The 23,940-nt window shown below is 56.4% G+C and overlaps 12 protein-coding genes across 12 annotated transcripts; 7 read left to right on the plus strand and 5 right to left on the minus strand.

Annotated features, from left to right (window-relative positions):
* Nucleotides 1-279: 279 nt before the first annotated feature.
* SCHCODRAFT_02492717 (uncharacterized protein) lies at nt 280-597 on the plus strand (the record flags this gene model as incomplete). The annotated part of the gene is made up of 1 exon (XM_050342969.1): nt 280-597. The coding sequence occupies one exon, from the start codon at nt 280-282 to the stop codon at nt 595-597; it is 318 nt and encodes a 105-aa protein (XP_050201499.1).
* A 347-nt stretch (nt 598-944) lies between these two features.
* SCHCODRAFT_02723899 (uncharacterized protein) lies at nt 945-1,898 on the plus strand (the record flags this gene model as incomplete). Its single annotated transcript, XM_003033600.2, has 5 exons — nt 945-1,223; nt 1,278-1,353; nt 1,404-1,483; nt 1,547-1,616; nt 1,667-1,898. 5 exons carry the CDS (start codon nt 945-947, stop codon nt 1,756-1,758), a joined length of 597 nt encoding a protein of 198 aa, XP_003033646.1. The 3' UTR covers nt 1,759-1,898.
* A 109-nt stretch (nt 1,899-2,007) lies between these two features.
* On the plus strand, nt 2,008-3,352 carry SCHCODRAFT_02614006 (uncharacterized protein). The gene is made up of 4 exons (XM_003033601.3): nt 2,008-2,193; nt 2,241-2,395; nt 2,448-3,122; nt 3,176-3,352. Exons 1-4 carry the CDS (start codon nt 2,038-2,040, stop codon nt 3,177-3,179), a joined length of 990 nt encoding a protein of 329 aa, XP_003033647.1. The 5' UTR covers nt 2,008-2,037; the 3' UTR covers nt 3,180-3,352.
* Nucleotides 3,353-3,976: 624 nt separating this feature from the next.
* SCHCODRAFT_02614009 (uncharacterized protein) lies at nt 3,977-5,159 on the minus strand. Its single transcript, XM_003034164.3, has 3 exons — nt 4,996-5,159; nt 4,786-4,940; nt 3,977-4,724 (listed from the first exon to the last, which is right to left on the minus strand). Exons 1-3 carry the CDS (start codon nt 5,149-5,151, stop codon nt 4,049-4,051), a joined length of 987 nt encoding a protein of 328 aa, XP_003034210.1. The 5' UTR covers nt 5,152-5,159; the 3' UTR covers nt 3,977-4,048.
* Nucleotides 5,160-5,492: 333 nt separating this feature from the next.
* Nucleotides 5,493-6,766, minus strand: SCHCODRAFT_02492848 (NAD(P)-binding protein; the record flags this gene model as incomplete). Its single annotated transcript, XM_050342975.1, has 7 exons — nt 5,493-5,836; nt 5,892-6,006; nt 6,067-6,157; nt 6,205-6,261; nt 6,321-6,575; nt 6,630-6,691; nt 6,746-6,766. The coding sequence occupies 7 exons, from the start codon at nt 6,764-6,766 to the stop codon at nt 5,493-5,495; spliced, it is 945 nt and encodes a 314-aa protein (XP_050201500.1).
* A 517-nt stretch (nt 6,767-7,283) lies between these two features.
* SCHCODRAFT_02568248 (kinase-like protein) lies at nt 7,284-8,833 on the plus strand. Its single transcript, XM_003033602.2, has 2 exons — nt 7,284-8,639; nt 8,689-8,833. Exons 1-2 carry the CDS (start codon nt 7,547-7,549, stop codon nt 8,694-8,696), a joined length of 1,101 nt encoding a protein of 366 aa, XP_003033648.2. The 5' UTR covers nt 7,284-7,546; the 3' UTR covers nt 8,697-8,833.
* Nucleotides 8,834-9,010: 177 nt separating this feature from the next.
* On the plus strand, nt 9,011-10,535 carry SCHCODRAFT_02614015 (uncharacterized protein). Its single transcript, XM_003033603.3, has 7 exons — nt 9,011-9,202; nt 9,254-9,363; nt 9,411-9,674; nt 9,723-9,834; nt 9,884-9,964; nt 10,011-10,172; nt 10,224-10,535. The coding sequence occupies exons 1-7, from the start codon at nt 9,064-9,066 to the stop codon at nt 10,289-10,291; spliced, it is 936 nt and encodes a 311-aa protein (XP_003033649.1). The 5' UTR covers nt 9,011-9,063; the 3' UTR covers nt 10,292-10,535.
* A 30-nt stretch (nt 10,536-10,565) lies between these two features.
* SCHCODRAFT_02614017 (uncharacterized protein) lies at nt 10,566-11,741 on the minus strand. Its single transcript, XM_050344636.1, has one exon. The coding sequence runs from the start codon at nt 11,648-11,650 to the stop codon at nt 10,652-10,654; it is 999 nt and encodes a 332-aa protein (XP_050201501.1). The 5' UTR covers nt 11,651-11,741; the 3' UTR covers nt 10,566-10,651.
* Nucleotides 11,742-14,325: 2,584 nt separating this feature from the next.
* On the plus strand, nt 14,326-16,003 carry SCHCODRAFT_02614020 (uncharacterized protein). The gene is made up of 7 exons (XM_003033604.3): nt 14,326-14,898; nt 14,949-15,047; nt 15,101-15,308; nt 15,372-15,425; nt 15,474-15,547; nt 15,653-15,878; nt 15,927-16,003. The coding sequence occupies exons 1-6, from the start codon at nt 14,720-14,722 to the stop codon at nt 15,840-15,842; spliced, it is 804 nt and encodes a 267-aa protein (XP_003033650.1). The 5' UTR covers nt 14,326-14,719; the 3' UTR covers nt 15,843-15,878; nt 15,927-16,003.
* On the plus strand, nt 15,815-18,977 carry SCHCODRAFT_02568259 (uncharacterized protein; the record flags this gene model as incomplete). Its single annotated transcript, XM_003033605.3, has 13 exons — nt 15,815-16,479; nt 16,527-16,625; nt 16,674-16,884; nt 16,938-16,991; nt 17,049-17,122; nt 17,180-17,364; nt 17,411-17,467; nt 17,858-18,071; nt 18,122-18,220; nt 18,279-18,489; nt 18,541-18,594; nt 18,654-18,727; nt 18,782-18,977. The coding sequence occupies exons 1-13, from the start codon at nt 16,301-16,303 to the stop codon at nt 18,975-18,977; spliced, it is 1,707 nt and encodes a 568-aa protein (XP_003033651.1). The 5' UTR covers nt 15,815-16,300.
* A 115-nt stretch (nt 18,978-19,092) lies between these two features.
* Nucleotides 19,093-20,549, minus strand: SCHCODRAFT_02614029 (carbohydrate esterase family 8 protein). Its single transcript, XM_003034167.2, has 8 exons — nt 20,303-20,549; nt 19,963-20,220; nt 19,877-19,915; nt 19,758-19,818; nt 19,647-19,706; nt 19,501-19,587; nt 19,407-19,445; nt 19,093-19,346 (listed from the first exon to the last, which is right to left on the minus strand). Exons 1-8 carry the CDS (start codon nt 20,522-20,524, stop codon nt 19,135-19,137), a joined length of 978 nt encoding a protein of 325 aa, XP_003034213.1. The 5' UTR covers nt 20,525-20,549; the 3' UTR covers nt 19,093-19,134.
* A 684-nt stretch (nt 20,550-21,233) lies between these two features.
* SCHCODRAFT_02491071 (uncharacterized protein) lies at nt 21,234-22,858 on the minus strand (the record flags this gene model as incomplete). The annotated part of the gene is made up of 2 exons (XM_003034168.2): nt 21,234-22,769; nt 22,817-22,858. 2 exons carry the CDS (start codon nt 22,856-22,858, stop codon nt 21,234-21,236), a joined length of 1,578 nt encoding a protein of 525 aa, XP_003034214.2.
* Nucleotides 22,859-23,940: the final 1,082 nt, after the last annotated feature.

A 23,940-nucleotide genomic window follows, 5' to 3' on the forward strand; every position in this document is an offset into this window, starting at 1 on the left:
GCGCGTCTTACATGTCAGTGCGCACCTCACATGTCCGTGCACGTCTTACATGTCGATGCGCGCCTCACATGACGGGCTGGATGTTTCGCGGAGTATGGTGTTGTTGCAGAAGGGGAGGGGTGTAGGAGGGGCAGGTGCTCCGTATGAGCGGGGCACCCGCGCCTGCCTGCATCTGTTGGGGAGACACGACTATGTGACACGCGGCGCGTACGACCGGCTTATGATCTTGAGAGCGGCGACTCGTGTATCATGGATCCATGGATCGCCGATTCGTGTATCATGCATCATCTGTATATACCTGCGCGGGGGCTGCTGCGCGTCACTAATACCAGGCGGCGGGCTGATGAAGAGGGTCTCATGCGCATTGGCGACTTGGACGCAGTTGTGCACAAGTCGCAAGCGTATGGGCACTTTGGTGTAATTCCTATTCGCTGCTCTTATGTCAGTGTAATCATCGCATCCATTGTAATTATTCCTGTCCTGTCGTTATCTTATTACAGTCTATTGCTTTTGGCATCCAGCTCTTCCGAGAGGCCCGAACGTCAGGGATGCCCTCCTGCGTATGCTGGTGTGGTCGCGCGAGCCGCTCAATGGTAGCGTGTTGTTCGACTTGTCGTGAGGCCCCAAGATAATTTGCTCTCTCCTCTCGTAGCCTCCATTGACTACTTCTGACAAGGCTCGATTTCCTCAGCAGACGACGGGAAGAACCAAGCTATAAGGCTGCTTTGATAGTCGAACTCAACCGTGACAACCGCGTGCCGTCACGTCACTCCGGCTTTCCGGTGCGAAATTTGGCGTCCTTCCGCGCGCCGGTCGACTCCACGTCCCCTCTTCCTTTCGCTCAGTCACCATGTCTCGCGCCTTCACCTCCGTCTTGCGCCCTCAGGTCCGGAACTTCTCGACCTCCCGTCTCGTCTTGAATGCCGCAGGCGGTAGCAAGCCGTATGTATTCCTCCTCACGAAGGCAAAGGATCGAGGCTGACTTCGCCGTCGTACAGGGCGCCCAATGTCTTCGTACGTGCATTGAGTACAGCGGAAGTGTACTGAAAACTTATGCAAGCACCCAGTTTGACGTGACGGTCGACGACAAAGCTGCCGGGCGCATCACGTTCAAGCTGTACGACGACGTCGTGCCCAAGACGGCGCAGAACTTCCGCGAGCTGGCGACGGGGAAGCACGGCTTTGGCTACGCGGGGAGCATCTTCCACCGCATTATCCCTGCGGTGCGGACGCTACGCTTTGCTCTCCGGGCGCTTGCTGACATCGCGCGTATGCAGTTCATGATCCAGGGCGGCGACTTCACGAACTTCAACGGCACGGGCGGCAAGTCCATCTACGGCGCGAAGTTCAATGGTGCGTGAACTTTTCGGACATGCTGGAACTCTGGCTGATGCTTTGACTAGACGAGAACTTCAAGATCAAGCACACGCGCCCTGGTCTGCTTTCCATGGCGAACGCTGGCCCGAACACCAACGGCTCGCAGGTGCGTTTCCCCTGCATCCGTCTTCTTGCTTCCTTCGTTCTTCGCTGCTCACGCAGCTCCCAGTTTTTCATCACCACTGTGCCTACTCCCTGGCTCGACGGTCGCCACGTCGTCTTCGGCGAGGTCGTTGAGGGTAAGCGATACTCGTCGCCTTTCCATGACTATCTCTGACTTTGTTCTCAGGCATGGACGTCGTCAAGGACATCGAGAGCAAGGGCTCCAACAGCGGCACGCCGCAGGCTCGCGTCGCCATCAGCGCCAGTGGCGAGGCCTAAGCCCGCCCTCGTTCTGTAGGCGTCGTCGCCAAAAGGCTCGCCATGTAGTACTTTACCGTGGTGTAATGACCAGTAATCACGACTCGCTGCTCTTAGGGTGCGCCTCAACTGAGCAGGTACGCTGAGAGGCTCGATCTGTGAGCTCATGTGAGTCCGTCCCGCCTGAGCGTTGGAGGGAAGTCAGTAGATAGGGGCCGGCCCGGCCCTCCGTCTGTGCGCTCGGGAATAAAGACGAGTATGCTGGTTTGTTCTGGACCATCTTGACTTTTCGTACGAGCTATGTCGACCGCAGACAATTCAGAGCGTGCCGCCAAGCGCCAGCGCACTGAGGACCCGCCTGAACTCTCCGCGGCAAAACGCCATGGCAAGCACTGGTGCCGCGACGGCTCAGTCGTGCTTCATGTCGAGGATACTCTCTTTCGCGTCCATCAGTCGGTATGCGACGGTGACTGCGCTTGAAGAGACATACTGACGTGTCGTAGACTCTGGAAAGGCTCTCCGAAGCCTTCAAGGATCTATTCACCGTCCCTCCACCCGAGGGTGAAGCCCTTTTGGACGGGTGCCCCCTCGTTCGTTTGGAGGGCGACTCCAGTGCAGATTGGGAAACTCTTCTTGATGCAATATACGACCCAATCTAGTGCGCCAGGCCAATCTAATGAGCGCGTTGTAGAATACTGATCACTCTGCAGCTTCGTGACGCTAGAGGTTGACATTCATAATTCGGTCGACACCAGCATCCCCACTACTCTGAGGCTCCTTCGTCTGGCGACCAAGTACCGCATCATCGCCTTCAGGAAGACTTGCATAAACCTGCTGTCTGTAGACTTCCACTCTGATCGTCTCTTCAAAGTGAGAGATCCGCCACCTCCTCCGCAGAACATCGTTCTCGTCATGATCGTCGCGCACGAGACGAATGCCTTGACGCTGCTGCCTTGCGCGTATCTCCTTTGCGTCACGGAACTGGATGAGAATGAGATATTCACGGATGTCACTCTGCCAGCGGTGCTGAAGGTCAACCTGTACCACGGCATTCTCGGCATCCTGGACGCGCTGAGAAAGGATGTCTTCCCGTATGCCCACGGCCTCGCAGTGGTCGAAAACTGTGAACGTTTCGTCAAGTGCAGCATATCTGCGTTGTTTCAGCCCTATTTTCATAATCCTCATTCTCCCTGCTACATATTCGCCGACAATCTCGATTCTCGGGAGGCTTGCAGGACCATATGCGATGTGTGCTACAAGCGCGTGTCTACGACTTTCTACGAGGGGCGACAGAAGACCTGGGAGCGTCTACCGGAGATCTTTGGCCTGGGAAAAGACTGGGACGAGCTACGACGCATCCAAGATTACGATAGCACACCCGACCCGTACGTGTCCATGCGTTGTTTGCCTTGCAAACCGCGTCGCTAACTCCCTGCAGATGACGATCAATGATGGCTGGCGGCGGAGCTTTTTGGTGGCGGCGAGATATATCAAGCACTGTATGCATTGTCGTCGCGATCTATTATCGACTTCATACTAGTGGAATGCACTTGTGATCATATTGGGGGATGCCAATATTTTCCTCTTGCATTCAGATTCTCATAGTTCCCGGATGCACACAGCGGTGCCGAAGCTAAGTCTGAGTCGCTGGGCGATCGCGCCTTCAGGAGGGTCAATGCGCTACATCAATACGGTGCGATGGCCATGACTGTTTGGTCTCCCGGATATGAGTCGGCCCCGCGACGGTCTTCCTCTCCCCATCTCACTCTCACTCCTCCCCGAGAAGACGAAGCATGGTTGCACCCTCTATTCACGCGATTGCTGAGCGCCACGATAAGTACTGGCTCCACGACGGCTCCGTCATACTGCACGTCGAGGATACGCTTCTTCCGCGTGCATCAGTCGGTGAGTGAGGGCGCCTGAAGCGTGCGACGACGTGCTGATGCTTTGCAGGCCCTGGAGCGAGTATCCGAGAGTTCCAAGGGTCTGTTGTCGATCACCTAGACACCATCCGCGACGGATACGCTGTTGTTTGTCTGGAAGATGATTTCTGTCAGGATCACGAGCTGCCCGCCATCCACATTGCGTGGTTCATCGTGTTTTCCAAGATGTCGAATGCAGGCCCAAGGGTATCTGGTCCGCGATTAGATCCGTCATGCGGTAAGCGTCATTTTCGATGGTGTGGCTCTACCTTCATATATACTTCATCGTGGCTGGGTGACTGTCGATGGCATGGAGAGGCGAAGGACTGAACCAGGGTATGCATTCAGACAGCATCAGACAAAGACAGTATACAGGTCACAGGTGGCCATCAGGTATCATAGTTCTGCATCTGCCGAAGATCGTCCCAGCTTTTTCCAAGGTCAAATATCGACGGTGTTGCCTCCCACATCTTCTGCTCTCCTTCGGTGACCTCTTCCAACACCGTCTCATAGCACGTTTGGCACAGATGCGATTGCAAGTCGGAGTGTTTGACTCTGTCTTTGTGAGTTTCGCCATCTGCAACCCAATACAACTCATCCGCGTCATCGCCGTACCATGGTAGCAGGTAAGTTGGCAGTGTGCACGAGGCAGTGCAAGCCACCGAGCGCCTGAATTGGTCCACAGAGTGATAGACTTCAGTTCGCTGCATGCGTACGAGCTGCAATATCCCGTGAAGGATCCTGATCTTGTCCTCAGCGCCGAGTTTTTCGCTGTGGACGATGTGTCTTGGTTCACGCATGCACGAGATGTAGAGGAAGGCGAACGGCAGTAGGGTTGGTGCGTTGCTTTCTCGGGCCAGCTTAATGATATCGTACGTCGAATCAAGCATGGGCGCGTCGAGGGGGGAGATCTCGAAGTGGTTACGATTGGGAAAATGCGTGCTGAGAGTCTTGAGGGACTTCTCGCGATGCGTTGGCATACGGTATTTGGTCGCCAGTCGAAGGACGGCGGATACCGCGCGCAGCTTAGTATCGTCAAGTCTTTTGTCGGCGAGGTTGCAGTATCTGACCAAGGGAGGATGGGATCGGTCATTTTTGGGGAAATGTAGGCGATGATAGCACATACGAGATGGCATCATAGAGCGAGTCTAGCATAAGGACCCAATCCTCACAGCGATCGCCCGTCAAGCGCACGACGTGGCATCCATCCAGCATGTGATTCCCATCAGGCTGCGAAGCGGTCGACATATCCCGGAAAACCTCAGAGTGGACTTCCAGAAGCTGAAGTTCACATATGAGTCGATTGCCAAGTTTAGGATCATCGTTTTGGACGCACCGTCTGGTGAACGCGAAAGAGCACATTTTCGACATGTAACACAATCGAGCCGTCGCGATACCAGTGCTTACTGTGCCGTACAGCTTTGGATGGAGGCATCGAAGCGTCTAAGTCATCCGTGCGAGCGCGTTTACCTGGCGGGGGGCAGCTCGCCATGACGGGCGTGATCAAGGAAATAGGCGCCTGTCGGAGAACCGGGCCGCGCTCCTAAAGCAGCCTTCGGCGCTTAAGTGAAAGCCGTCCGCTGCTTGCTTCTGTCATCCATCATGGCAGACGACGACTCGTCTTTACCTTTCAAGCGCCGAAGAACAGGGGAATTGGACTCCCCGAGCAACACGGTCTTGCCGCGGAGGCATGCCACGCGATTATCAGAAGTTGAACATAACATGTGCAGTTGTACCTCTCCATGTTCAGCGTGAAGCGATTTGAGGAAGGAGCTACGGTCCATATATGGTGTACAAATCTGTATACCATGATCTTCGTGAGGAAGAAACTGTTTACGCCTTGGCCAGGACATCCTTGATCACCGCCTCGCTCGTCTCCCACAACTCCTTCGCCAGCTCCTCGTTCTTCAACAGACCGTCCTCAGGCGCAACTTCCTTGAAAGGCATGATAAAGGCACCATTGAGATTGGCCGCTTCCGGTGCCGCGGCAGCCCACACCGGCGCCAGCGCGCCCTCTTCGACGGATAGGACCTGCGCAGGAGCTCCACCGGACGCCTCGAGCATCGGGCGCGTGCCATCGGTCACAATCTCGCCGGGAGGCACGGCGAGGGAGACCAGGTAAGGCGCACGGCGCTGTAGCTCTTTTGCAGTCAGGGCGTTTGCGAGCTTGCTGAGGGCTGAGGAGTTGAGGATGAGTGGGGGTTTGGGGTACAGCAATCGAAGGTGACGTACAATAGCGCTGGAAGTTGGCAAAGAACCCATCGGGGCTGCCCATATCCGCATTCAGGTCATCGACCGAGCGGAAGCGTACGGTAGGTGGGAGCCACTTGATTGACGCCGCTGATACCTAATGAGAAAGGGGACAGACGATTAGCAGCAAACATGCGCAGTCCGAAGAGAGACCTACAAAGACAGCACGAGGAGCGTCGGACCCTTGCTGGGAAGTCTTCTCGAACAGCGGCAAAAGCTTAGTAGTGAGGAGGAAGGGGGCGAGGTGACTGTATCCAGTTCAGCGCCTGACGATTTTGAGGTGCTGCCAACGTACTTGGTCGTCATTGACACGGACAAGTCGTACTCGTTCTTGTCCAGCGGCCGCGCGAGTCTTCAAGAAACCATCAGCATCGACTTCACCAATATCGGACGGACAACACTTTTACTCACAAAGCAGCGTTGTTGACCAATATATCCAATCGACTCTCCTTGTCAAGAAGCGCATCGGCCGCGCGCTCGACCTGTTTCAGGTCGCCCAAGTCCGCCACAAAGGAACCCAATTGCTCGGGCTTGAGCGACGGATTCGTCTTCAACAGCGTTTCGATGGCAGAGTTCGCCTTAGCCTCAGAGCGGGCGCCGATATAAACCTTGGCGCCCTTCCGTGCGAGATGCTGGGCGACCTGGTAGCCGATGCTTCCAGGGGAGCTGACGAGGGATGCGTCGGGAGGCTGAAAGAAAGAATGAGGGTGGCTTGCTCACTTCGCTCCAGTTACAAGGGCGACCTTGCCAGAGAGGTCAGGGATGATGGAGAGGTCGTATTTCTAGGTGAACACGGTGAGCGACCTGCGTCGTAGAAGGCTCATGTGAGAGCTCACCTCGCCGCGCGGCGTGAACATGTCTTCAGGCTTGATGTTGAATACTTCGGAGGCCATGCTGATGCGGGGGCGGAGGCGGATAGTAGAGGGGAATGGATGGGACGCGGAGAGCAAGTGTGGTTCAGTGACCACTCCAGCGTCGGCTACTGGCCTTTATATCCAGACAAAGTGGGTCACATTTCGAGCATCTTCCTCGTAAGCTCTGATTAACAATGGGGGCTCTGTGGGTCTGCCGTGTGGTCTCTATTGCACGTTCCCCGTTCGAAGATGCTCGGCCGGCGCTTGCCGAGACGATTGTCCAGTGCCATCGGGATATGCGTCATCTTCGAGAAAGGCGAGTTCATAGAGCCAGATGATTCAGAATGACGTCGGCGGGCATATGGGGGACGTAGAAAGGGTGAGGCAGTTCGATTGTCTGAGATGCATGACGACCAAGTTCAAGAGCAGGTCGGCGCGGTTTGCCCCTATCCGAGGCTACTCCTACTTCTCACGATGACTTTCGGACATTGCCGAATATCCGCTCTTGCTCTCAACTATCATGATGTCCTTTCCTACGGTTGCTTCTGCCTCAGCCTTGGATTTCGTAGCAGGTTCATGACCTTAAGCTCAACAAATACTTAGATTGCCGGCTCTGCACCGCTTTTCTGAAATGTCTAATTCTCGGTTGCTTCACGACGATGTTCAAGACAGTCCCCTATTCCCTGGCTTTAGTATAAGAAGAGGGCACTCTTTTCTGTCCTCACACCTCATACAAAGCCATCACCTCGCCATCTGTAACCCGGAACGTCAACTCACACAACAATGGACAACTCATTCTATTCGCCTTTCGAGTACGACAGATTCCGCTTCGAAGCCCTCCTCGCATGCGGCAGCTTTGGCAGCGTCTACCGCGCCGTCGACACCTACCGCAACAACGAGCTGGTAGCCATCAAGGTGCAGAAGAAGCCTGAGGCTCGCTTTCACGTCGCTCAGCGTCAGCAAGAGGAGACTTGCATCCACGCCGCTCTCTACGGCCACCCCAACATCGTCTCGCTCTGGGGCGCCTACGAGACGCCCGGCGGCGTCTACCATCACATGGACCTCTCAGACGGTATCGACCTGCACGACGCGCTGAAGCAGAAGATCTTTGCGGACCGCCCGGGACTTCTCAAGCGCGGCTTCGGCCAGATCATCAGCGCGCTGGCGTACATGCACGGCAAGCGCTTCTACCACCGCGACATCAAGCCTGAGAACATTCTCCTCTCCGCCGACCTCCGCACTTGGCGTCTATGCGACTTCGGCCTCGCTACCCCCGACGACTGGACTCGCGGCAAGGGCGCGGGCAGTGGCTTCTACCGCAGTCCCGAAAGCCTTGTCGGGGAGTACGACAACGGTCCCGCGGACGTGTGGTCTCTCGGGATGACCCTCCTGTACCTCGTCACCGGACGCAAACCTTGGGCGAAGGCGACGCCCGACGACAAGCTGTACAGCCTTTTCCTCGAATCTGGTCCCAAGTTCTTCCTCGTACTGGGCGACATGACGGCGGAGTTCTTCCAGTTTATACGCCGATTCTTCGAGCTCGACCCGAAGAAGCGTATAACGCTGCGCGAGGCGGCGCGCGACCTCAAAGCGCTCAGTCTGGATGCCTTTCGTCCTGGGCAGGACATCGACTACGACTCGATTCCAGCGTATCGTGTCGATCCTTCACCTACCAGCGCCCTCGAGGTGGACGGAGAGGACCAAATGTTGTCTTCGCTCCCGATGCTCTCCGTGACCTCCTCGTCCACCGGCAGTATGGAGTCCTGCCCACGTACACCGAGGAGCACTCCTTACCGCTTGCCGCCGGACAGAAAACAGTACACATATATTAACGACGCCAGTCGACCGCGCCTCTGCACCGAATCGGTCTATCCAGGTGCGTCATCATCTCACTCCCCTAATGACTTTCACTGATTCTTTCATAGCCTTCTGAATGGCGCTCGTCTATCGTATGCCGCTTTCGCGTTATTCTGATAAGGGCCTTCACAGCCTAACTCCTTATTGCCGGACATTTACCATACTCATATGATACCCCTGCGCTTACCTACTCCAATGAAATGTCTTCAAAACCCTCTTAATCATCGCTCTGTGTCCTCTGCCAATCCCTGGCCAACGTATCGCTGTGACTTAGGGTACGTCTTGTGCGCCCACAAGCGCCCATCGATATTCATGATGTGACACGTTACGTCGTGACACTGCCTTTTTCCCGCGCCGCATGTTGACTTTGCACGGGATCTCCACGCCGTGCAGGATACCTCTCTCTCCGACCTTCCATATACATACTGACCCCCTCCCCAACTATGCCACCCGTTTCCATGTCTATGAGCCTGCCCACGTCAGAGGCGCACCTTTTGGCTTTCACGTTCGCGCTATCGTACGTGGGCTCCCTATACGTGGTCAAAGAGGGCCGGCTGCGTTTTGCTACTGGCAGTTCTCCAGGTAAGTCGTGGCAAAGTCGAGGGGAATATTGACCTATGCGAACCTCTTCAGAGATTCAAAAGCGCGGCCGTGACGACCCCGAGGTCATTCGCACGCGACTGCGGGCAGTCACCTTCTCGAGCATCTTCTCTATCCTGCTCTTGTTGTACATCTGCAGCATGGTAAGTGCTCTACTTCCATCTCCCACTAACCCTAACCTTCTGTGAAGGACGTGCTCAAATGGCGCGAACTCCTCGGCTTCGCTCTCCCCTTGCCACCTGTTTCTAGTTTCTTGTCTGCGTCGCCAGTCGGCGTCATCTCAAGCGTCTTTCGTTTCTACCTTCCGTATCTCTTGATACCAATCCTGTACACCGGGCCAATCTACGTGATATACCTGCGCAAGAGGCTGCCATATCAAGCGTATTCTCCGGGGTTGCTGGCGAGCTTGAAAGGCGCCGTGGGCAATGCTGTGGGCGTCAGGAATTACGTGGTGGTAAGCGTCGTAAGCCGAACACCGTATTCGAGATACTGACTACTATAGGCGCCTATCACGGAAGAGATAGTCTTCCGCGCATGCATTGTCGCTGTATATACTCTATGCGGGGCCGCGCGATGGAAGATCGTATGGGGGTCCCCTCTTTGGTTCGGCATGGGTAAGTCTCCTCTATCATCAGGCCTTCATGATCTCATCAACTCTCCCAGCGCACCTTCATCACGCCTGGGAGGCGTACAACAACCTAGGAAAAACATACAGTGCCTTGCAGCAAGCGTTGGCGCAGACAGGTTTGGCGACCTCCGCCCTCTCCGCTCAGAGCTCATTCATTTCTAGCCTTCCAATTCACCTACACCACACTCTTCGGCGCCTACTGCGTCGACATATTCCTCATCTCCGGAAACATCCTCGCGCCCGTGAGCGCCCATATTGCGGCAAACTTCATGGGGATGCCGATGTTTGGGTACGAGAAGAGGATGTTACCGCACTATCGGAGGAGTGAGTTGCGCGTGGTCATTAAACGAGGTCGGCTGCTAACGTCTTTTGAAGGCATCACGGCTATGTACTACCTGGGCATCGTTCTTTTCACCGCTGGGATGGTCGTCGCTCGCAGATAGTGGCACCGTACTGCCCTTAGGGCTATCGGCGGCACGATCGACAACGGATGTACGCGCTCTCATCCCATGCACCTAAGGACATTGTATATCTCGCCTGTTGTACATGTACATCGAAGGCTGCGTGCGATACCCTCTCACTATCAACGCCCAAGGTATTCGCGTGATGATGCATTGTCTGTATGCATTCAGCTCGGCCCCCAGCATTCGCCGTGCTCGCCCAAGTAACCCTAGAGCTTGAGACCGACGGTCTTCGCTATTGTACACCGCAAGCAACGACCGGTATGTTTCTATGATTGTAGAATCAAGACGTGAGATACAAGCAATCCGGATTCCATGCCATGCTACAGGTGCGTATAAATACTACGAATAAATAAGTCCATCATCGCCGCCACCTATCCTCCGCGCCCAAAGATCCCGCATAGCCGTGCACATATCCTCCGTACCCGATGGAGGCTTGATCAATGCGAACGCGAGATCATCATCGTCCAAGCCCGGCGCTCCCTTCGCAGACCCCTCGCCATCCTCGACCGAACCCTGCCCGAACTCTTCGCACATAGACTCAAATACGCGCATCATCGCGTTTTCTTTTACGGCCCTCCCTGCAGACCGAGCTTCCGACTTCGCCGGCTGCACGGCGACGCGCTCGATCAATGGAGGTAAGCGCGCGGGGAAGAGCTCCAGGGTCGACCCTGCAGGCTCATCATCGAGCGGGTGCGGGTCGCGCAGCTCGCACATCGCCTGCTGGAGCTCGCGGGCGAAGGCGGGGGCACCTGAGACGCCGTCGACGCGCAGGACGCGCAGATCGGGGCACGCCGTCTCGATCCCGCCGAGTTGCAGGAGCCCATGCGGGTTACGATGACCGGAGAGGTGCAGTCGTTGCAGGCGGGGAAGTCGGGTATGCGCATCGGATGGGAAGGGGTATAGGCCGTGCACGGTGAGCTCCTCAAGGTGGGGGAAGGGTATCCGGAAGGCAGTATGGGCGAGCAGGGTCGCGCTGGAGAGCAAGCTGCTGCAATGTATGGAGAGCGTCTCGAGCGACGGGCCCGTGAAGCTCAGAACGCGCGCTATAGATTCCTGCACGTGTTGCGATCGCGGGCGGTGCGTGGGGGAGGTATGACGATCGGAGATGAATAGGTGCTTGACCCCTCTTCGCAGGGCGCCGTCTTCGCCTTCGAGCTTCTCCGCGAAGTCGATGATGCGCTCCGCCGAAGATAGCGACACGGATGTGTGGATGAGGTGGTGCGCGAGGGAGCGGTAGTAGTGGGAGACGCTGGCCAATGCGCGGATGGTGCGCCCGTCGTCCACAGAGGACGCGAGCTGGCAGATGTAGAGGTGCAGCTCGGTCGGGCAGGCGTCCATGGTGAATATGAGTGTTCTGCGCGCTCGATGGGTTGTGTCGTTGACGAGGGGAGGTTGCAGGATGTCCCAGACGACCTAGAGGCATGACCAAATTAACAATGGCGACCCTATTGCGACCTATTGCGACATTTGGCGCGACGATGCGGTCACGTGAAGATCATCGTCGCGATTACGAAGTTCGACTTGCTCGAAGTCGAACAAGTTGAAGGGCAAGGGAGGACGACGAATGGACGTTCCGCATGGCGGAAAGTACGGGGACATGGTGGGAAGAGACAAGGGCTGGGAAATACTCACGGGTGACGTGACCGAGATCCGATCGCTGATGAACGTGGCAGCGACGTGCAGCGGGGACTGCTGGCGGGGGCGGGGGCGTCGACGAGCTCCCCGTCCCCCGCACCTTATATCTGGCTCGAAATGGGAATTGCGTAGGCCGATCAGCCTTTGCTCCGGCCCAGAATAGCCTGGGGCCTGAGAACTGTGAGGCCGCACGCGATGTGGCAGCCATTCCACCGCACGTATGGTGAGCGGCGCTTCGGAATCAGCCAGAGGTTATTCAGCTTTTCCAAATGCGCACGCATGACGGACGGGAGGTATGATGTAGCAGCGTCTGCGACTTTGGGAGGAAGCGGAAGCATGGAAGTCCCGTTGGGTACCGCAAACGTTGGAAGCAAGCATGTTCGGCATTCACCGAAGGAAATCAACCTGGAGTTTCGATGCCAGGCGTGCCACCAAAGACCCTAGTATGAGCAGGCTTAGCGGCAGATAGTAGATAATGGAGCAATCTGCGAGACTTTGCGATGGTACAGGTGCAGTTGATTGCGCACGAGTTAACGCAGAAGCACTCTCGCACACCTTCAAGCCGCTTGACTTTCCTATCCTAGACCCTCACACATGCGATACTGATAGCAGTCAAGCTCAGTCCCTGACTCGCCAAAGGGCCTCAGGGAGTATAAATAAAGAAGACGCACGCCTATGAGAGCCATTGGCAGGACCTACGTGTCGGAGTGGGGCGCCTTGCCACGAATGCGCTGGCTTCCCATGAAGGGCATGTCGACGCGGCTGCCTGTTTCCCTTGACGCGCGTTAAGTAACAGAAAGCTTTCAGGGTGATACTGCACTTGTGTGTCAGCGAAAGGACGCGCGTCGAACCTCCATGTGCTACTTTATGGCAATTGCCACATAAGATGCCACGCGTACCTGATACCAGCTCGGGATGAAGCCTACACAGGTGGATGCAGTTCTGGCCCTAAGATACGCCTCCAGCCGCACAAAATAGGCCTTTCGACGACTGTAAAATAGGCGGAAATTGGACAGGTGGGCGGAAGAAACTGAAATATTGATTCCTGGATTCGCCGCACCCGACGCCGCAGACCAGAAAGTCAAGATAGCCTCACCCGACATGAAGCGTCAAACATGACGGATCGCCAGCAAATACACGCGTCTGATCCCTGCGAGCGCTGAGGAGCATGCTCTGCCGCAGCCGAGCGTCATTGGCGCCGCCGCTGGCGACTCAGGGTAGAATATTATTTGCGCCGCACGTCTAGCGCGCCCGCGATGGGAACCTGACCATTAATTCCATAAGCCCAGGGGAAACGTTGCACGAAAGGGTGGGGCGTATCTAGCTTCCTGGCGAAGCCAATTCGCTATGCGAAGGAAATTCCAGAGCGAGCAGAACGATTCGGCATGATAGGCCGTCTTGCATGCACGAGGAGGTACAGAACCATATGGAGCGCTAGACGTGGCTAACATCTGTGCGCTGGAGAGAGGGTATTGCGCGAGCAGTTCCCGCTCTCCAGCGCCTATCAACGCGGGCTACAGTGCAATTGTCCCAAGACGGATATAGCCTGCAGGGACGCGTAAGCTCGAGCGTGGGTGAAGTAGTGCGCGATTGGAAGATTGGATGATAGGCGTACCTTCATATAGTAGGGTGCCGAGTCAGATGTCGGAGAACGCCGTCGGGTGGCACCTTTTCTGCATGATCATTGAAGTGGAATGATGAGTCCAAAGACGGAAGAAGGAGCGACAGAATAGAAGCCAGCCTTCCGAAAGACTTTGAGTCCCATAGAGTGATGCCTTTGCTTCGAAGAGCATTTGGTTTTGTGGCAAACAACCGACTGAACTCGTTGTGACTTGAATGACGCTCGTCGACGGATTGAGTCTATGAGTGCAGTTGACTGAGCCATAGTCTCCAAAGCACTGAGAACACGTAGAGAACGTCTCCTACAAATTAGCGGAGCAGAGTCTAGTGCCAGCGAGGCGATCGGTCACACAGAAGATTGCCGCGTCAGCAGTTTGTCAATATAAATACGCTGATTCACCTATATAGTCGATGTATCTGCTCAGTTTTCAATTATATGTTCAGCACTCCCAAAGCTTCTGAGGACGGTAAGGTCCGTAAGTCGTCGAAAGTCGTGAACGTCGTCGGCACCCGGAGAACATTGTTTCGTAGCTGAGACGCGCCTGAGGTCGAGCACAATCATCGCAGAGCACACGGGTAGCCATTTTCTTCTGCAAACATTCTCTGTGAGCAATTCGTGTCAGAGGGGTTCCGGGGACATGGTGGTGGCAGGACAGCACGTTTTCGAGACAGTGACAGTGAGCAGGTGAGTCACGGGCCGCGTGGCGCCCGGCGAAAAGCGAGCACAGCCACGGCGCACTCCTTATTTCCAACCTTCACTGCACCTTTTCTGGCGTGAATGGCGCCAATACAAAGCCCGCTCTGATATCTGCTACGAGCGTTGGCGCGTCCCGTCCTGGTATCGGCGCCATGAGCCGAGCATCCGCAGTCCATCTGCAGCTCTCGGGATCCGACTGACACTGGCGCCAGTCTAGTGATCGTGAAACCGACGAACGATACCCATGGGTTCCCACAAGTGTTCGCGACGACCGCCCAAGCGCGCAGTAGCGCCCGCTCGGTAACGCTCGAAGCGGTAGACGCCACAAGTTGTTTTAGTCAGCGAGCAACGTGACGTCGCCCCGAGATGCGATATCTAATCGCTGAATCGCTTCTTACCAGAGTCCATCATCTTCAGCTGTCATCTCTCTCGAACTTCCCGTTTATTTGACCAGCATGTTCAGCCAAGACCTTCCCCCCTTCCGCCCGCGCACGCCTCAGTTCGTCCAGCCCCCGCATCCGGAATGGAAGTACGGGACGCCGGTGTCTGCGACTGAAGAAGGCAAGAGATGGTTGGAGGGCATTGACGAACCCGATGCGTTCAAGGAGATCGACCCGGCGACAACTGCACCTAGGTATGTATACATCTCTTGAAGCGTCATCCATGTTTGCTAACCTTCTACAGGGACTTGTACAACGTCATGAAGAGCGGCGTCGTACCGCGTCCCATCGCCTTCGTCTCGACCACTTCGTCCGATGGTGTTGACAATTTGGCGCCTTTCAGGTATAGTCTACTTCATCCTTCCCATACCTCTCCCGTTCTAACCCAAAAATTAGCTTCTTCAACGTGGCCACCGGCGCGGTCGCCTTCTCTATCTCCGAGGGGGAGCGCACGAAGGATACGCTCGCGAACATCAAGTTCGAGCGCGGGTTCGTCGTCAACTTGATCAGTGAACCGTGGCTCGTGAATGCGCATGCGGCGGCGATCCCGGCGCCGCCGGGTGTGAGCGAGTGGGGCTTCTCGGGGCTGACGAAGATGCCTAGTGTGAGTTTTGGGCGTGATAGCTTTGTGTACGCGCACCAGGTGCTCATAAACTTTGCTCTCTAGAAAGTCGTGAAAGCTCCGCGAGTCAAGGAGAGCGCGTTTGCCATGGAGTGCGAGGTTAGTCGGTCATCGCTGGGGTCTCATCGCTCTCTGACCCTCTGCGAGTTTCTACATCAATACGAAGTCCACGACCCGCGGACTGGTAAACTCTTCTACACGCACGTACTTGGCGAAGTCAAGTAAGTGGCGCAACATCTTCTCCTTCATCGCTGCATTGCATCTCTATCCCTGCACCTCTGCGTCCCTGCACGACCAAGAGCTTAACATTCATTCCCTGCCCACAGATACATCCACGTCCGCCGCGCCGTCCTCAACGAGAAAGGTGCCGTCGACGTGCAGAAGTACAAGCCCGTTGCGCGCATGGGCGATATCTCGTACGGCACCATCGGCGACGTATACCGCATGCCGGCGCCGTCGTGGGAGGAGGTGGAGCCGCTTCTGCCGGATGAGTTGAAGAAGGATCGGCGGTCGTAAGGTATCAAGGATGTAGCTGAGTTCCCCATCGTAGAGGTGAGTGAGACCTACTTCGCCCGCCCTTGAGCCGACCACATTTGGCAGTTGCTATAGAGGTTCAAATGTGTATGGTTCGTATCGCGCAATCCCATAGTCTTAGACCCCAGGCACGCAGAGGATTGTGATGGAAGGCGCTTTGGCCCTTGCGGCAGAATGGTGTGTGTACAAGATCGAACTCAAGAACTCCGTACGGGATCAATGACCTACTTACTGATTGCTCTGCACCCGTCTCCGATGTGTAGCTGCCACGGCCTCATGTGGGAGTACAGCGGCTATCTATGTGTTGAGCGGACCCTACCGATATCCGCACGCCAAGATCGACGCTGACCTATCCTACGCCCGTGACCTGTTAACTGCGTCAGAGAGGTATAAAGAACCAGGCTATCCGTTATGCGAACGTCCTTCCTCCGCCGAGAACCATGGCGGCTCCTGCTCTCCCTGCGTACCCGTGGCGCACACCCAAATTCTTCCAGGTGCCGGACCCGGAGTGGCACTTTGGAAGACCGGTGACAGCGACGGAAGAGGGCAAGAAGTGGATGCAGGGCGCTGACGGGGAGGACGCCTTCAAGGGCATGGACGCTACGACGGTTCCTCGCCGGTAGGCGTATAGCTCGTGTGCGTCCCTCTGATATTGACGCCTTGCAGAGACCTCTACCAGCTCATGAAGAGCGGAATTGTACCCCGGCCAATCGCTTTCGTGTCGACAACCTCGGCGGACGGAATCGATAACATTGCGCCCTTCAGGTAGGCGCGCGTCCGATATCTGCTCCGTAGCGCTGACCCATCTTCCAGCTCGCTGAACTTCGTGACTGGAGTGGTGTCGTTCTTCGTGCAGTCAGGTGATAATGGACCGTCGGACACGTTGAATAATCTTCGTACAGGGCACGGCTTCGTCGTCAGCGTCATCAGCGAGCCGTGGGTCACGCAGGCGTGCGTGACGGGCCTGAACGCGCCCCCAGGTATCAGTGAATGGGCGCTTTCTGGTCTCACCAAGATCGCGAGCGTGAGGGAAATCTTATGTATGCGGGAATTGCATGATAGCTGATTGTACCGCAGAGGACCGTGACGCCTCCGCGTGTCAAGGAAAGTGCCTTCTCGATGGAGTGCGAGGTATGCATGACTTCTTCATGCAGTTTATGTGTATATGTCTTTATCGCGCTTCCTCAGCTTATGCACACACATGAAATACGCGACGCGCAGAGCGGCGACCTCGAGTATACACATGTGCTCGGTCGAGTGAAGTGAGTGCACTCGATCGTGCTTGTCATCACAAGTGCAAACTGATCCCTTCTCTCCAGGTATATCCATGTCCGCCGGGACGTCCTGACCGAGCGCGGCGTTGTCGACATCCAGAAGCTCAAGCCCGTCGCACATATTGGTGACATCTCGTACTGTACAATAGGCGACGTCTTCCGCATGCGTCCCTCGACATGGGCAGAAGTCGAGCCATTCATTCCGGATGAGATGAAGAGAGATGCGAGGGGTGCGTAGATCATTGGTACTATCGGGTCTCCGCGACGTCGTTCTAGGAGGGGAGACGCTGCTGCAGATGCATAGGATGGGCTGCTTGAACATTGTTTGTCGAGGTGAGTGAACTCGTCAGCGGGGTGGCTCCTTCGCAAGCTGACTTGTCGAGTTTAGCAGCATGTATTCTGAGATAGATCTTTCTTATTGTCAGCCGCGAAATAGAGCTCTGTCTGGGTATCTTGCATCATGAGCGACGCGACTTTGTGGCAGTCATCCGGCGCTCGTCGACTGCTGGGCAGCGGGCATGGCCCCGTGGAGGACCTCCGACTATTATTGCCTCAAACGGAACCTATCCGCGCCAAAATTGGTGCCGCTAGGGGCTATTTATTGGCCGGTGACTCATTTTGACGGCATACGAGGGAGGTATATAAAGGAGGGGGTTGTCGCTCAGACATCCCGACCGCTGATCAGCCATATCGCTCGCAGACTTCGACTCACTCGCCACTCAGACTCCATCGTTTCCTCTACTCAAGCGTTCCCTAGAATCATGTCGAACCAGCTCCCCGCGTACCCCTGGCACACTCCCCAGTTCGTTCAGGTGCCGGACCCGGAGTGGAAGTATGGGAAGCCTATCACGGCGACCGAAGAAGGCAAGAAATGGATGGAGGGCGTCGACGAGGAGGATGCTTTCAATAGCGTAGATCCAGCTACGTATCCTCATCGGTAAGCGCGTTCCTCTAAACCGTATAACTTTTGTGCTGACATCTCATCAGCGACCTCTACCAACTCATGAAGAGCGCCATCGTTCCTCGGCCCATCGCCTTCGTGTCAACGACCTCCGCAGATGGGATCGATAACATCGCCCCCTTCAGGTGTGTTTCTTTCCTCCTCGTCGACGTACCGCCAGTCGCTAATTCTTTTGTTCTGTAGCTCCCTGAACTTCGTCACCGGCGTGGTGTCGTTCTTCATACAGCAAGGTGATCACGGTCCATCGGATACTCTGACCAACATTCGTACAGGCAATGGCTTCGTCGTCAGCATCATCAGCGAGCCGTGGATCGCGAACGCGCACGCGGCGGGCCTCACCGCTCCCCCGGGCGTTAGCGAGTGGGGCTTCACTGGACTCACCAAGGTGGCCAGCGTGAGTACTTTTGCTTGTGTAGGTGCTTTACGACGACTGACTGCTTAACAGAAGAACGTGAAACCCCCGCGCGTCAAGGAAAGCGCTTTCTCGATGGAGTGTGAGGTGCGTTCCTCTTCTGCTCCGCGCATCTCCAACCACGCCATACTCATCGTTCTTTTCAGCTCATGCATACCCACGAGATCTGCGACCTGCACACCGGGGCAGTTCAGTACACGCACGTGCTGGGACGGGTGAGGTGAGTCTATCCGCCCGCATCGACCTCAAATTTCAACTAACCTCCTCCCCCCAGCTGCATCCACGTCCGCCGTAATGTCCTCACGGAGCGCGGCGTGGTTGACATTCAGAAGCTCAAGCCCGTCGCACGCATAGGCGATATCTCGTACTGTACCATCGGCGACATCTTCCGAATGCGCGCCCCGTCTTGGGAGGAGGCCGAGCCGCTGATCCCGGAGGAGTTGAAGAGAGATGCGAAGGGAGCGCAGTAGGATACTGTAGAATAGCAATGCTGATGTTTAGGTAGACAGTTTCCGTTCAATAGATTGTCGGCTCCTATTTCTCCACTGCGTATCCGGTACATGAAATCAAAAAATATCACAATGGAGCCACCGTCCAGCAGCAGCTTCCTCGCCACGCTAGTGCTGCTCAAACGAAGTACTCCGCATCGACCCAGTTCGCGTAGTCGCTGCCCACCGCCGTCGAGATCGAGTACGACTCGCTGCTGAGCTCGGTGGCGAATGAAGGGCGCGAGATGGAGGAGATGCCGCTGCCGGTGGTGGCGTAGTCGGCGAAGGTGACGTGCCCGGTGCGCTCGTCGCCTTCGTTCCAGATGGACCAGAGGGCGGGGTTGATCTTGGCTGTGGATGCGAGGGTTAGCGATGGGGTTAGTGAAGAGGGGAAGGAGAGGCTATGCGTACCTTGAACGTCGGTGTTCATGAAGATGACCTTCGCATACTCTGCGAAACCGGAGCCCTGAGATGAAAGAGAATCAGAGAGAAGTAATCAGCGTACCTCTCCAAGGACGACCAAGGTAGAAGTTGCCCTCCGTGTTGGAGTCGGCACCATCGGCGAGAACAATTGTGTTCTTGTTGAAGACGTCTGGCATGAAAAGACAGCGTCAGAGAGCACATACAAGCCCATACTTAGCGCCTACTTACAGCTGCCGTCATCATCGGACTGCCTTCCATGAGCGGTGATCCAGCCCTTGCCGCTTACAGCTGCAACCAGTCAGCCCATCCCATTCGAGCACAAGGGACTCCAAGACGAACCAAGCGTGTTCCCGCCGAAGTATGCCTGAGCTTGCTGACCGAAGATGAAGTCTGTTGCGCCCTAACCCGTGGTCAGTATCAACTCTTCGCGAGCCACCTGGCGATCACATGAAGCGCACCTCGATGTAGCTCTTCAGGTAGACCTGCGTGCCAACGTTCTACGCAGCTGTCAGGAACAGCCCAAAAAGTCGGACGATGAGCTTACCGCGAGCAGCGTATCCTGGTACCCGTACAAGCCACACCCGTAGAATCCCACTTGGCTACCATACTGACTGACAGCGATAGCCTGCGAGCCCTTGCCGTACGAATTGACGATGTCAATGTTGTAGATGGCGACATTATCACTGTGTACGCGCAAGGTGCCACTCGCGTCGTTGGACCCCGCCGCGCTTGCGTCGAGGCTGTTCGTGATAGTGACCTTGTTACCCTTGTAGTCCGACGTGTCTTCGGTCTCGCCGTAGATCTGCGAAACGCATTTCAAGTGAGCGAGAAGGTGGATGTAACAGGGTAGGAGGGTAGGAAGCGAAGGAAGCACGCGAACTCACGGTAAGCGCGCCATTCCTCTCGATGTACACCTGCTCGTTGTAGGTGCCGCCGTAGATGAAGATCACGGCATCCTCAGAGTCGCCGAGCGAGTCCACCGCAGCCTGGATGGTCGAGTAGTCGTCCGGAACAACCACGGCGCCCGAGGGCGGGTCCGTCCGCGACGCGGCGAGGACAAAGGAACATGGAAAGAGACTAACCGAAGCGAAGGGAAGGAGCCGCATGACTGGAAGGGCGTGAAGGATAGTAACAGGAAGGATAGGACGGAAGGAAGACAAACGGTGCACCTTGGCGCCTGGATCCGTGCTTATAAGCTTGTTCCCGGATATACCACGGGTATGTGCGTCACCTGCCGACGGCGGGCGAGCAGGCTTTAATGAAGGTGCCTGGCAACGAAGCCCGCGGGCCGCTCTGGGCCGCTGCGCGCTGCCATGGTCGACGTGCAAGGAGCGAGAAGTCGGCGAGGGGCGCATGAGCGACCGCGAGCAGCTGAGGGGTGCGCGCATGGCCGGAGAAACGACAGCAGCCGGTGAAGGGAGACGGGCTGAGCATGCTGCAGCCTTGCGCGATGGGGTCAGCTGGTAAGACGGTGTACTATACAACGGACCGCTGTGTAGAGTATGCTCGACATGTCGATGAGAGTCTGGGAGTGTGGCGCGTCGTCTACCTCATGCCATGATCTTGTCCGATGACTTGGCAGGCGGGCAAGCGGCAGCCTGATTCAAACCTAGTCAATCTGAACGTAGAATCAAGAGGTGAAAGGTGTGACAGACGGTATAAAGGAGGTGACAAACTCACCTGCGATAGTGCGTAAACCTTGGAACCATGAGTATGTTGTCCACGTCGCAAAACGAAGAGTCGTGTTATCAGAGATTTCCTACAATTACGTAGTGGCACAGTATCGTAGAGCTAAGATACATCGTCGAAATCCAATCAGTAATGCATGAAGACACTATCATTACGAGCGCGATGGTACTCCACCTGTAGCCCAGATATATGCTGCTCATCTCGTTCTGTATCACATCCATAGACGCGCACGCGCTGTAGTGCAGCGAGGGAAACATCTGCAAGACCGTCCAGTAACGCTTCGAGCGATGCGCCAACCTTGGTGTTCCCCGCGTGACCCTTAAAATTCCCGGCGCCACAGTTGGACTTCCCTGTGGGGCGAAATTCGATACCCTCCGCCTTCGCCAGCGCCTCCTTGCAGGCACGAATTGAGCTCAGAAGCCGCTCGCCATCCGAGGGATCCAGAGACACGCCGAGCGTTTTCAACGTGGGCGCGAGTAGGAGTAGGGAGGGAAGTTTGGGTAGCATGTCCACGCTACAGCGAAGCTCGCTAAGCGAGCTGCAATCACCCGAAGAGCTACAGCGCGAGCGGTCGAGGAACGAGGCGATTGCAGGCAGAGACTGCGCCTCGTTCGGCACCTCGAGCACCTCGAGACCGGGCGCGACAAGCAAGCGGAGGTGCGCGGTGTGACTTACGCGCAGAGCGCGCAGGTGCGGAAGCTCGATGGGCTCGCCGTGCGCGTCGTCTACGACTTGCCCGACGAGCTCGCACGTCTCCACGTTCGCCAGACGATGCAAGACGGACACCCCATCGACGACCACAGGGCCCGAGTACGCCGTCAACTGTCCCCATGGCGTCGCGTAGGAGCACACGAACGGGAAGGGTGAATGCAGTGCGACGCTTCGCAGGCGCGGCGCGGGAAGGATGTATGCGAGCTCCTCCTTCTCCGTATGGCTGTTATGCACACATAGGTGCTCTAGCATCGGCATCCCACCCGTCGCGCCATGCGCCTCGAGGAACGCCCCGAAGCGAAACACGTCCGCGTCGACGCAGCGCCAGCGTCGGTGGTGCGCGCAGAGGATGGCATGCGCGTCCGCGAGCGCCCCGGTATGCGAGGGGAGCCAGAGGCGGAGGTCGAGAGGGAGGTTGGCGGAGTAAGCAATTATGCGGCGTGTGGTGAGGGGGTTGGCGGGCTGCGTGCGCGAGTAGCTGGCGTCGATGGAGGTCCAGAGACGGCGGTCTGCAGCGGCGACTGCGCGCCATCGACTGCATACGGCGGTCAGGATGACGACCGGGTCGCGGGGATGAGGTCGGACGCCGCGGGCGGGGGAGTTCTGGAGGACGTGGCGGAATATCTCCGACAGTAGTTCGTTGGGTAGGGTCTGAATCGGCGCGATCTGCGCAGGGCGAGCTCTACTGAAGCACTCGCGCTGAGCAGTAACCTCGGCCACGTGGGCTGAATTAGCAGTAGTGCGTCCAGCGCTTCGGAGATCGCTGACGTCCAATGAGCCCTCGAGCGATTTTTGGCAGATGGCCGCGCAGCCGTGTAGTGATCGTTTGTCGCCCGGCCAAGCACCCAGTGGGAAAGGATGTGCGTATCGACCTTTGACGTCTATTGGTTGCAAGGGAATAGGAAGGTCTTTGCGATCGCCGAGTTTACGCTCTGGTAGATGAGAGGATAACTGATGGTATCGTCAGGCCATACCAAGATTGACTGGGGCGGACTTACGTGGTCCCTCTGTGCACCTAGAACGATAGATTGCAGACGCATCGCAGGATTGCCTCAAAGGCAGGTTTACTGAAGGAGAACCTAAAGGAATAGGACGGATTAGTGGCGACAGACACTGACCTATATACTCACCGGCATGTTCGCACGCCCGGCGCCCACGATGCCGGAGAACTACGTCAGTCGCAGCTACACTATGGCGCACGACGTGCGCGCCCGTCGCGCTCGCCGCCAGCTGCTTCGAGGGCTGAAGTCTGAGCACGGCAAAATGCGGATATTAACGGGATATGACCTGTGTTGAGGCCACGCTCCGGTCGCAGATCATGCACGATGCACCAGGCTCGCAGCGATGATGACATAGCAGACTTAAGCGCGCTTCGAGGAGCGAGGGGCCCGTTCGGCGACGGGAGACTTGAGGTCTGGTGCCCAAGGAGGGCTATGCCGACGAACCGTCTTGCGTCGGCCTCGCGGCCGTTCGGGAACTTGAATCTCCCTGTGTATGCGCATGACGTGAGCAGGACATTGCATGTTGAGCTCTAACTTTGCATTCGACGACATAGGCTGTGACCAAGGACATGCTATAGGGCACGCGCTTATGAGAGCCCAGAACGAGGAGACGATCATTGTTGACACCTGTTAGGCTCTGACTGATGTGGTTCTGTTTGCCCCACGCCACATATTCATACCGCTCTCTTGTTCCCTTCATTACGCGGACTTGTACTGTCTCCGACATATCTTCCTCTTGATATCCATATTTCTAAGAGAGAGCAGATTCTGCCACGCCCGGTGTCTTTTTGTGCACGTAGCCTCGCAGGGCAACAGGACCCGAAATTCGAACCTCCACCACGTCGGACCGCGCTTAGAAGAAATTTCCACGGTAGACGATGAGAGACCTGTAATTTGATCCATTAGAGTATCATACCAAGACACAGGACGTCAGTTCCAATGGGCTGAGGTCCGTCGTTCGTCGGCAGTGGACTCCGACGGTCGAATTCGCACATGGAAGCAAGCGCCGCTAAACCTCAAGCGGAACAGGATCTCAGGTATGAACACGGTCAACCGCTCTTGAGTCAGAATCAGTCTTGTTCACGCGGATCAGCCAGATCAAGACCTTCGTCACAAACACA

Source organism: Schizophyllum commune (assembly GCF_000143185.2).
Source record: "Schizophyllum commune H4-8 unplaced genomic scaffold SCHCOscaffold_3, whole genome shotgun sequence".
NCBI lineage: Eukaryota > Fungi > Basidiomycota > Agaricomycetes > Agaricales > Schizophyllaceae > Schizophyllum > Schizophyllum commune.

What these genes read in the sequence shown, in the direction of transcription:
- SCHCODRAFT_02614015 (XM_003033603.3), top strand. Translation starts at nt 9,064, where the DNA reads ATGCCACCCGTTTCCATGTCTATGAGCCTGCCCACGTCAGAGGCGCAC. An exon ending in TGTTGTACATCTGCAGCATG is followed by an intron (nt 9,364 to 9,410) that starts GTAAGTGCTCTA and finishes CCTTCTGTGAAG; the next exon opens with GACGTGCTCAAATGGCGCGA. An exon ending in CCCTCTTTGGTTCGGCATGG is followed by an intron (nt 9,835 to 9,883) that starts GTAAGTCTCCTC and finishes CAACTCTCCCAG; the next exon opens with CGCACCTTCATCACGCCTGG.
- SCHCODRAFT_02614009 (XM_003034164.3), bottom strand. Translation starts at nt 5,151, where the DNA reads ATGGCGAGCTGCCCCCCGCCAGGTAAACGCGCTCGCACGGATGACTTA. An exon ending in TCTTTCGCGTTCACCAGACG is followed by an intron (nt 4,941 to 4,995) that starts GTGCGTCCAAAA and finishes TGTGAACTTCAG; the next exon opens with CTTCTGGAAGTCCACTCTGA. An exon ending in TCGCTCTATGATGCCATCTC is followed by an intron (nt 4,725 to 4,785) that starts GTATGTGCTATC and finishes TCCCTTGGTCAG; the next exon opens with ATACTGCAACCTCGCCGACA.
- SCHCODRAFT_02614020 (XM_003033604.3), top strand. Translation starts at nt 14,720, where the DNA reads ATGTTCAGCCAAGACCTTCCCCCCTTCCGCCCGCGCACGCCTCAGTTC. An exon ending in GACAATTTGGCGCCTTTCAG is followed by an intron (nt 15,048 to 15,100) that starts GTATAGTCTACT and finishes CCCAAAAATTAG; the next exon opens with CTTCTTCAACGTGGCCACCG. An exon ending in GGCTGACGAAGATGCCTAGT is followed by an intron (nt 15,309 to 15,371) that starts GTGAGTTTTGGG and finishes TTTGCTCTCTAG; the next exon opens with AAAGTCGTGAAAGCTCCGCG.
- SCHCODRAFT_02614006 (XM_003033601.3), top strand. Translation starts at nt 2,038, where the DNA reads ATGTCGACCGCAGACAATTCAGAGCGTGCCGCCAAGCGCCAGCGCACT. An exon ending in TCTTTCGCGTCCATCAGTCG is followed by an intron (nt 2,194 to 2,240) that starts GTATGCGACGGT and finishes GACGTGTCGTAG; the next exon opens with ACTCTGGAAAGGCTCTCCGA. An exon ending in GCAATATACGACCCAATCTA is followed by an intron (nt 2,396 to 2,447) that starts GTGCGCCAGGCC and finishes ATCACTCTGCAG; the next exon opens with CTTCGTGACGCTAGAGGTTG.
- SCHCODRAFT_02614029 (XM_003034167.2), bottom strand. Translation starts at nt 20,524, where the DNA reads ATGCGGCTCCTTCCCTTCGCTTCGGTTAGTCTCTTTCCATGTTCCTTT. An exon ending in AGAGGAATGGCGCGCTTACC is followed by an intron (nt 20,221 to 20,302) that starts GTGAGTTCGCGT and finishes TGCGTTTCGCAG; the next exon opens with ATCTACGGCGAGACCGAAGA. An exon ending in GTCCGATGATGACGGCAGCT is followed by an intron (nt 19,588 to 19,646) that starts GTAAGTAGGCGC and finishes TTTTCATGCCAG; the next exon opens with ACGTCTTCAACAAGAACACA.
- SCHCODRAFT_02614017 (XM_050344636.1), bottom strand. Translation starts at nt 11,650, where the DNA reads ATGGACGCCTGCCCGACCGAGCTGCACCTCTACATCTGCCAGCTCGCG.
- SCHCODRAFT_02568248 (XM_003033602.2), top strand. Translation starts at nt 7,547, where the DNA reads ATGGACAACTCATTCTATTCGCCTTTCGAGTACGACAGATTCCGCTTC.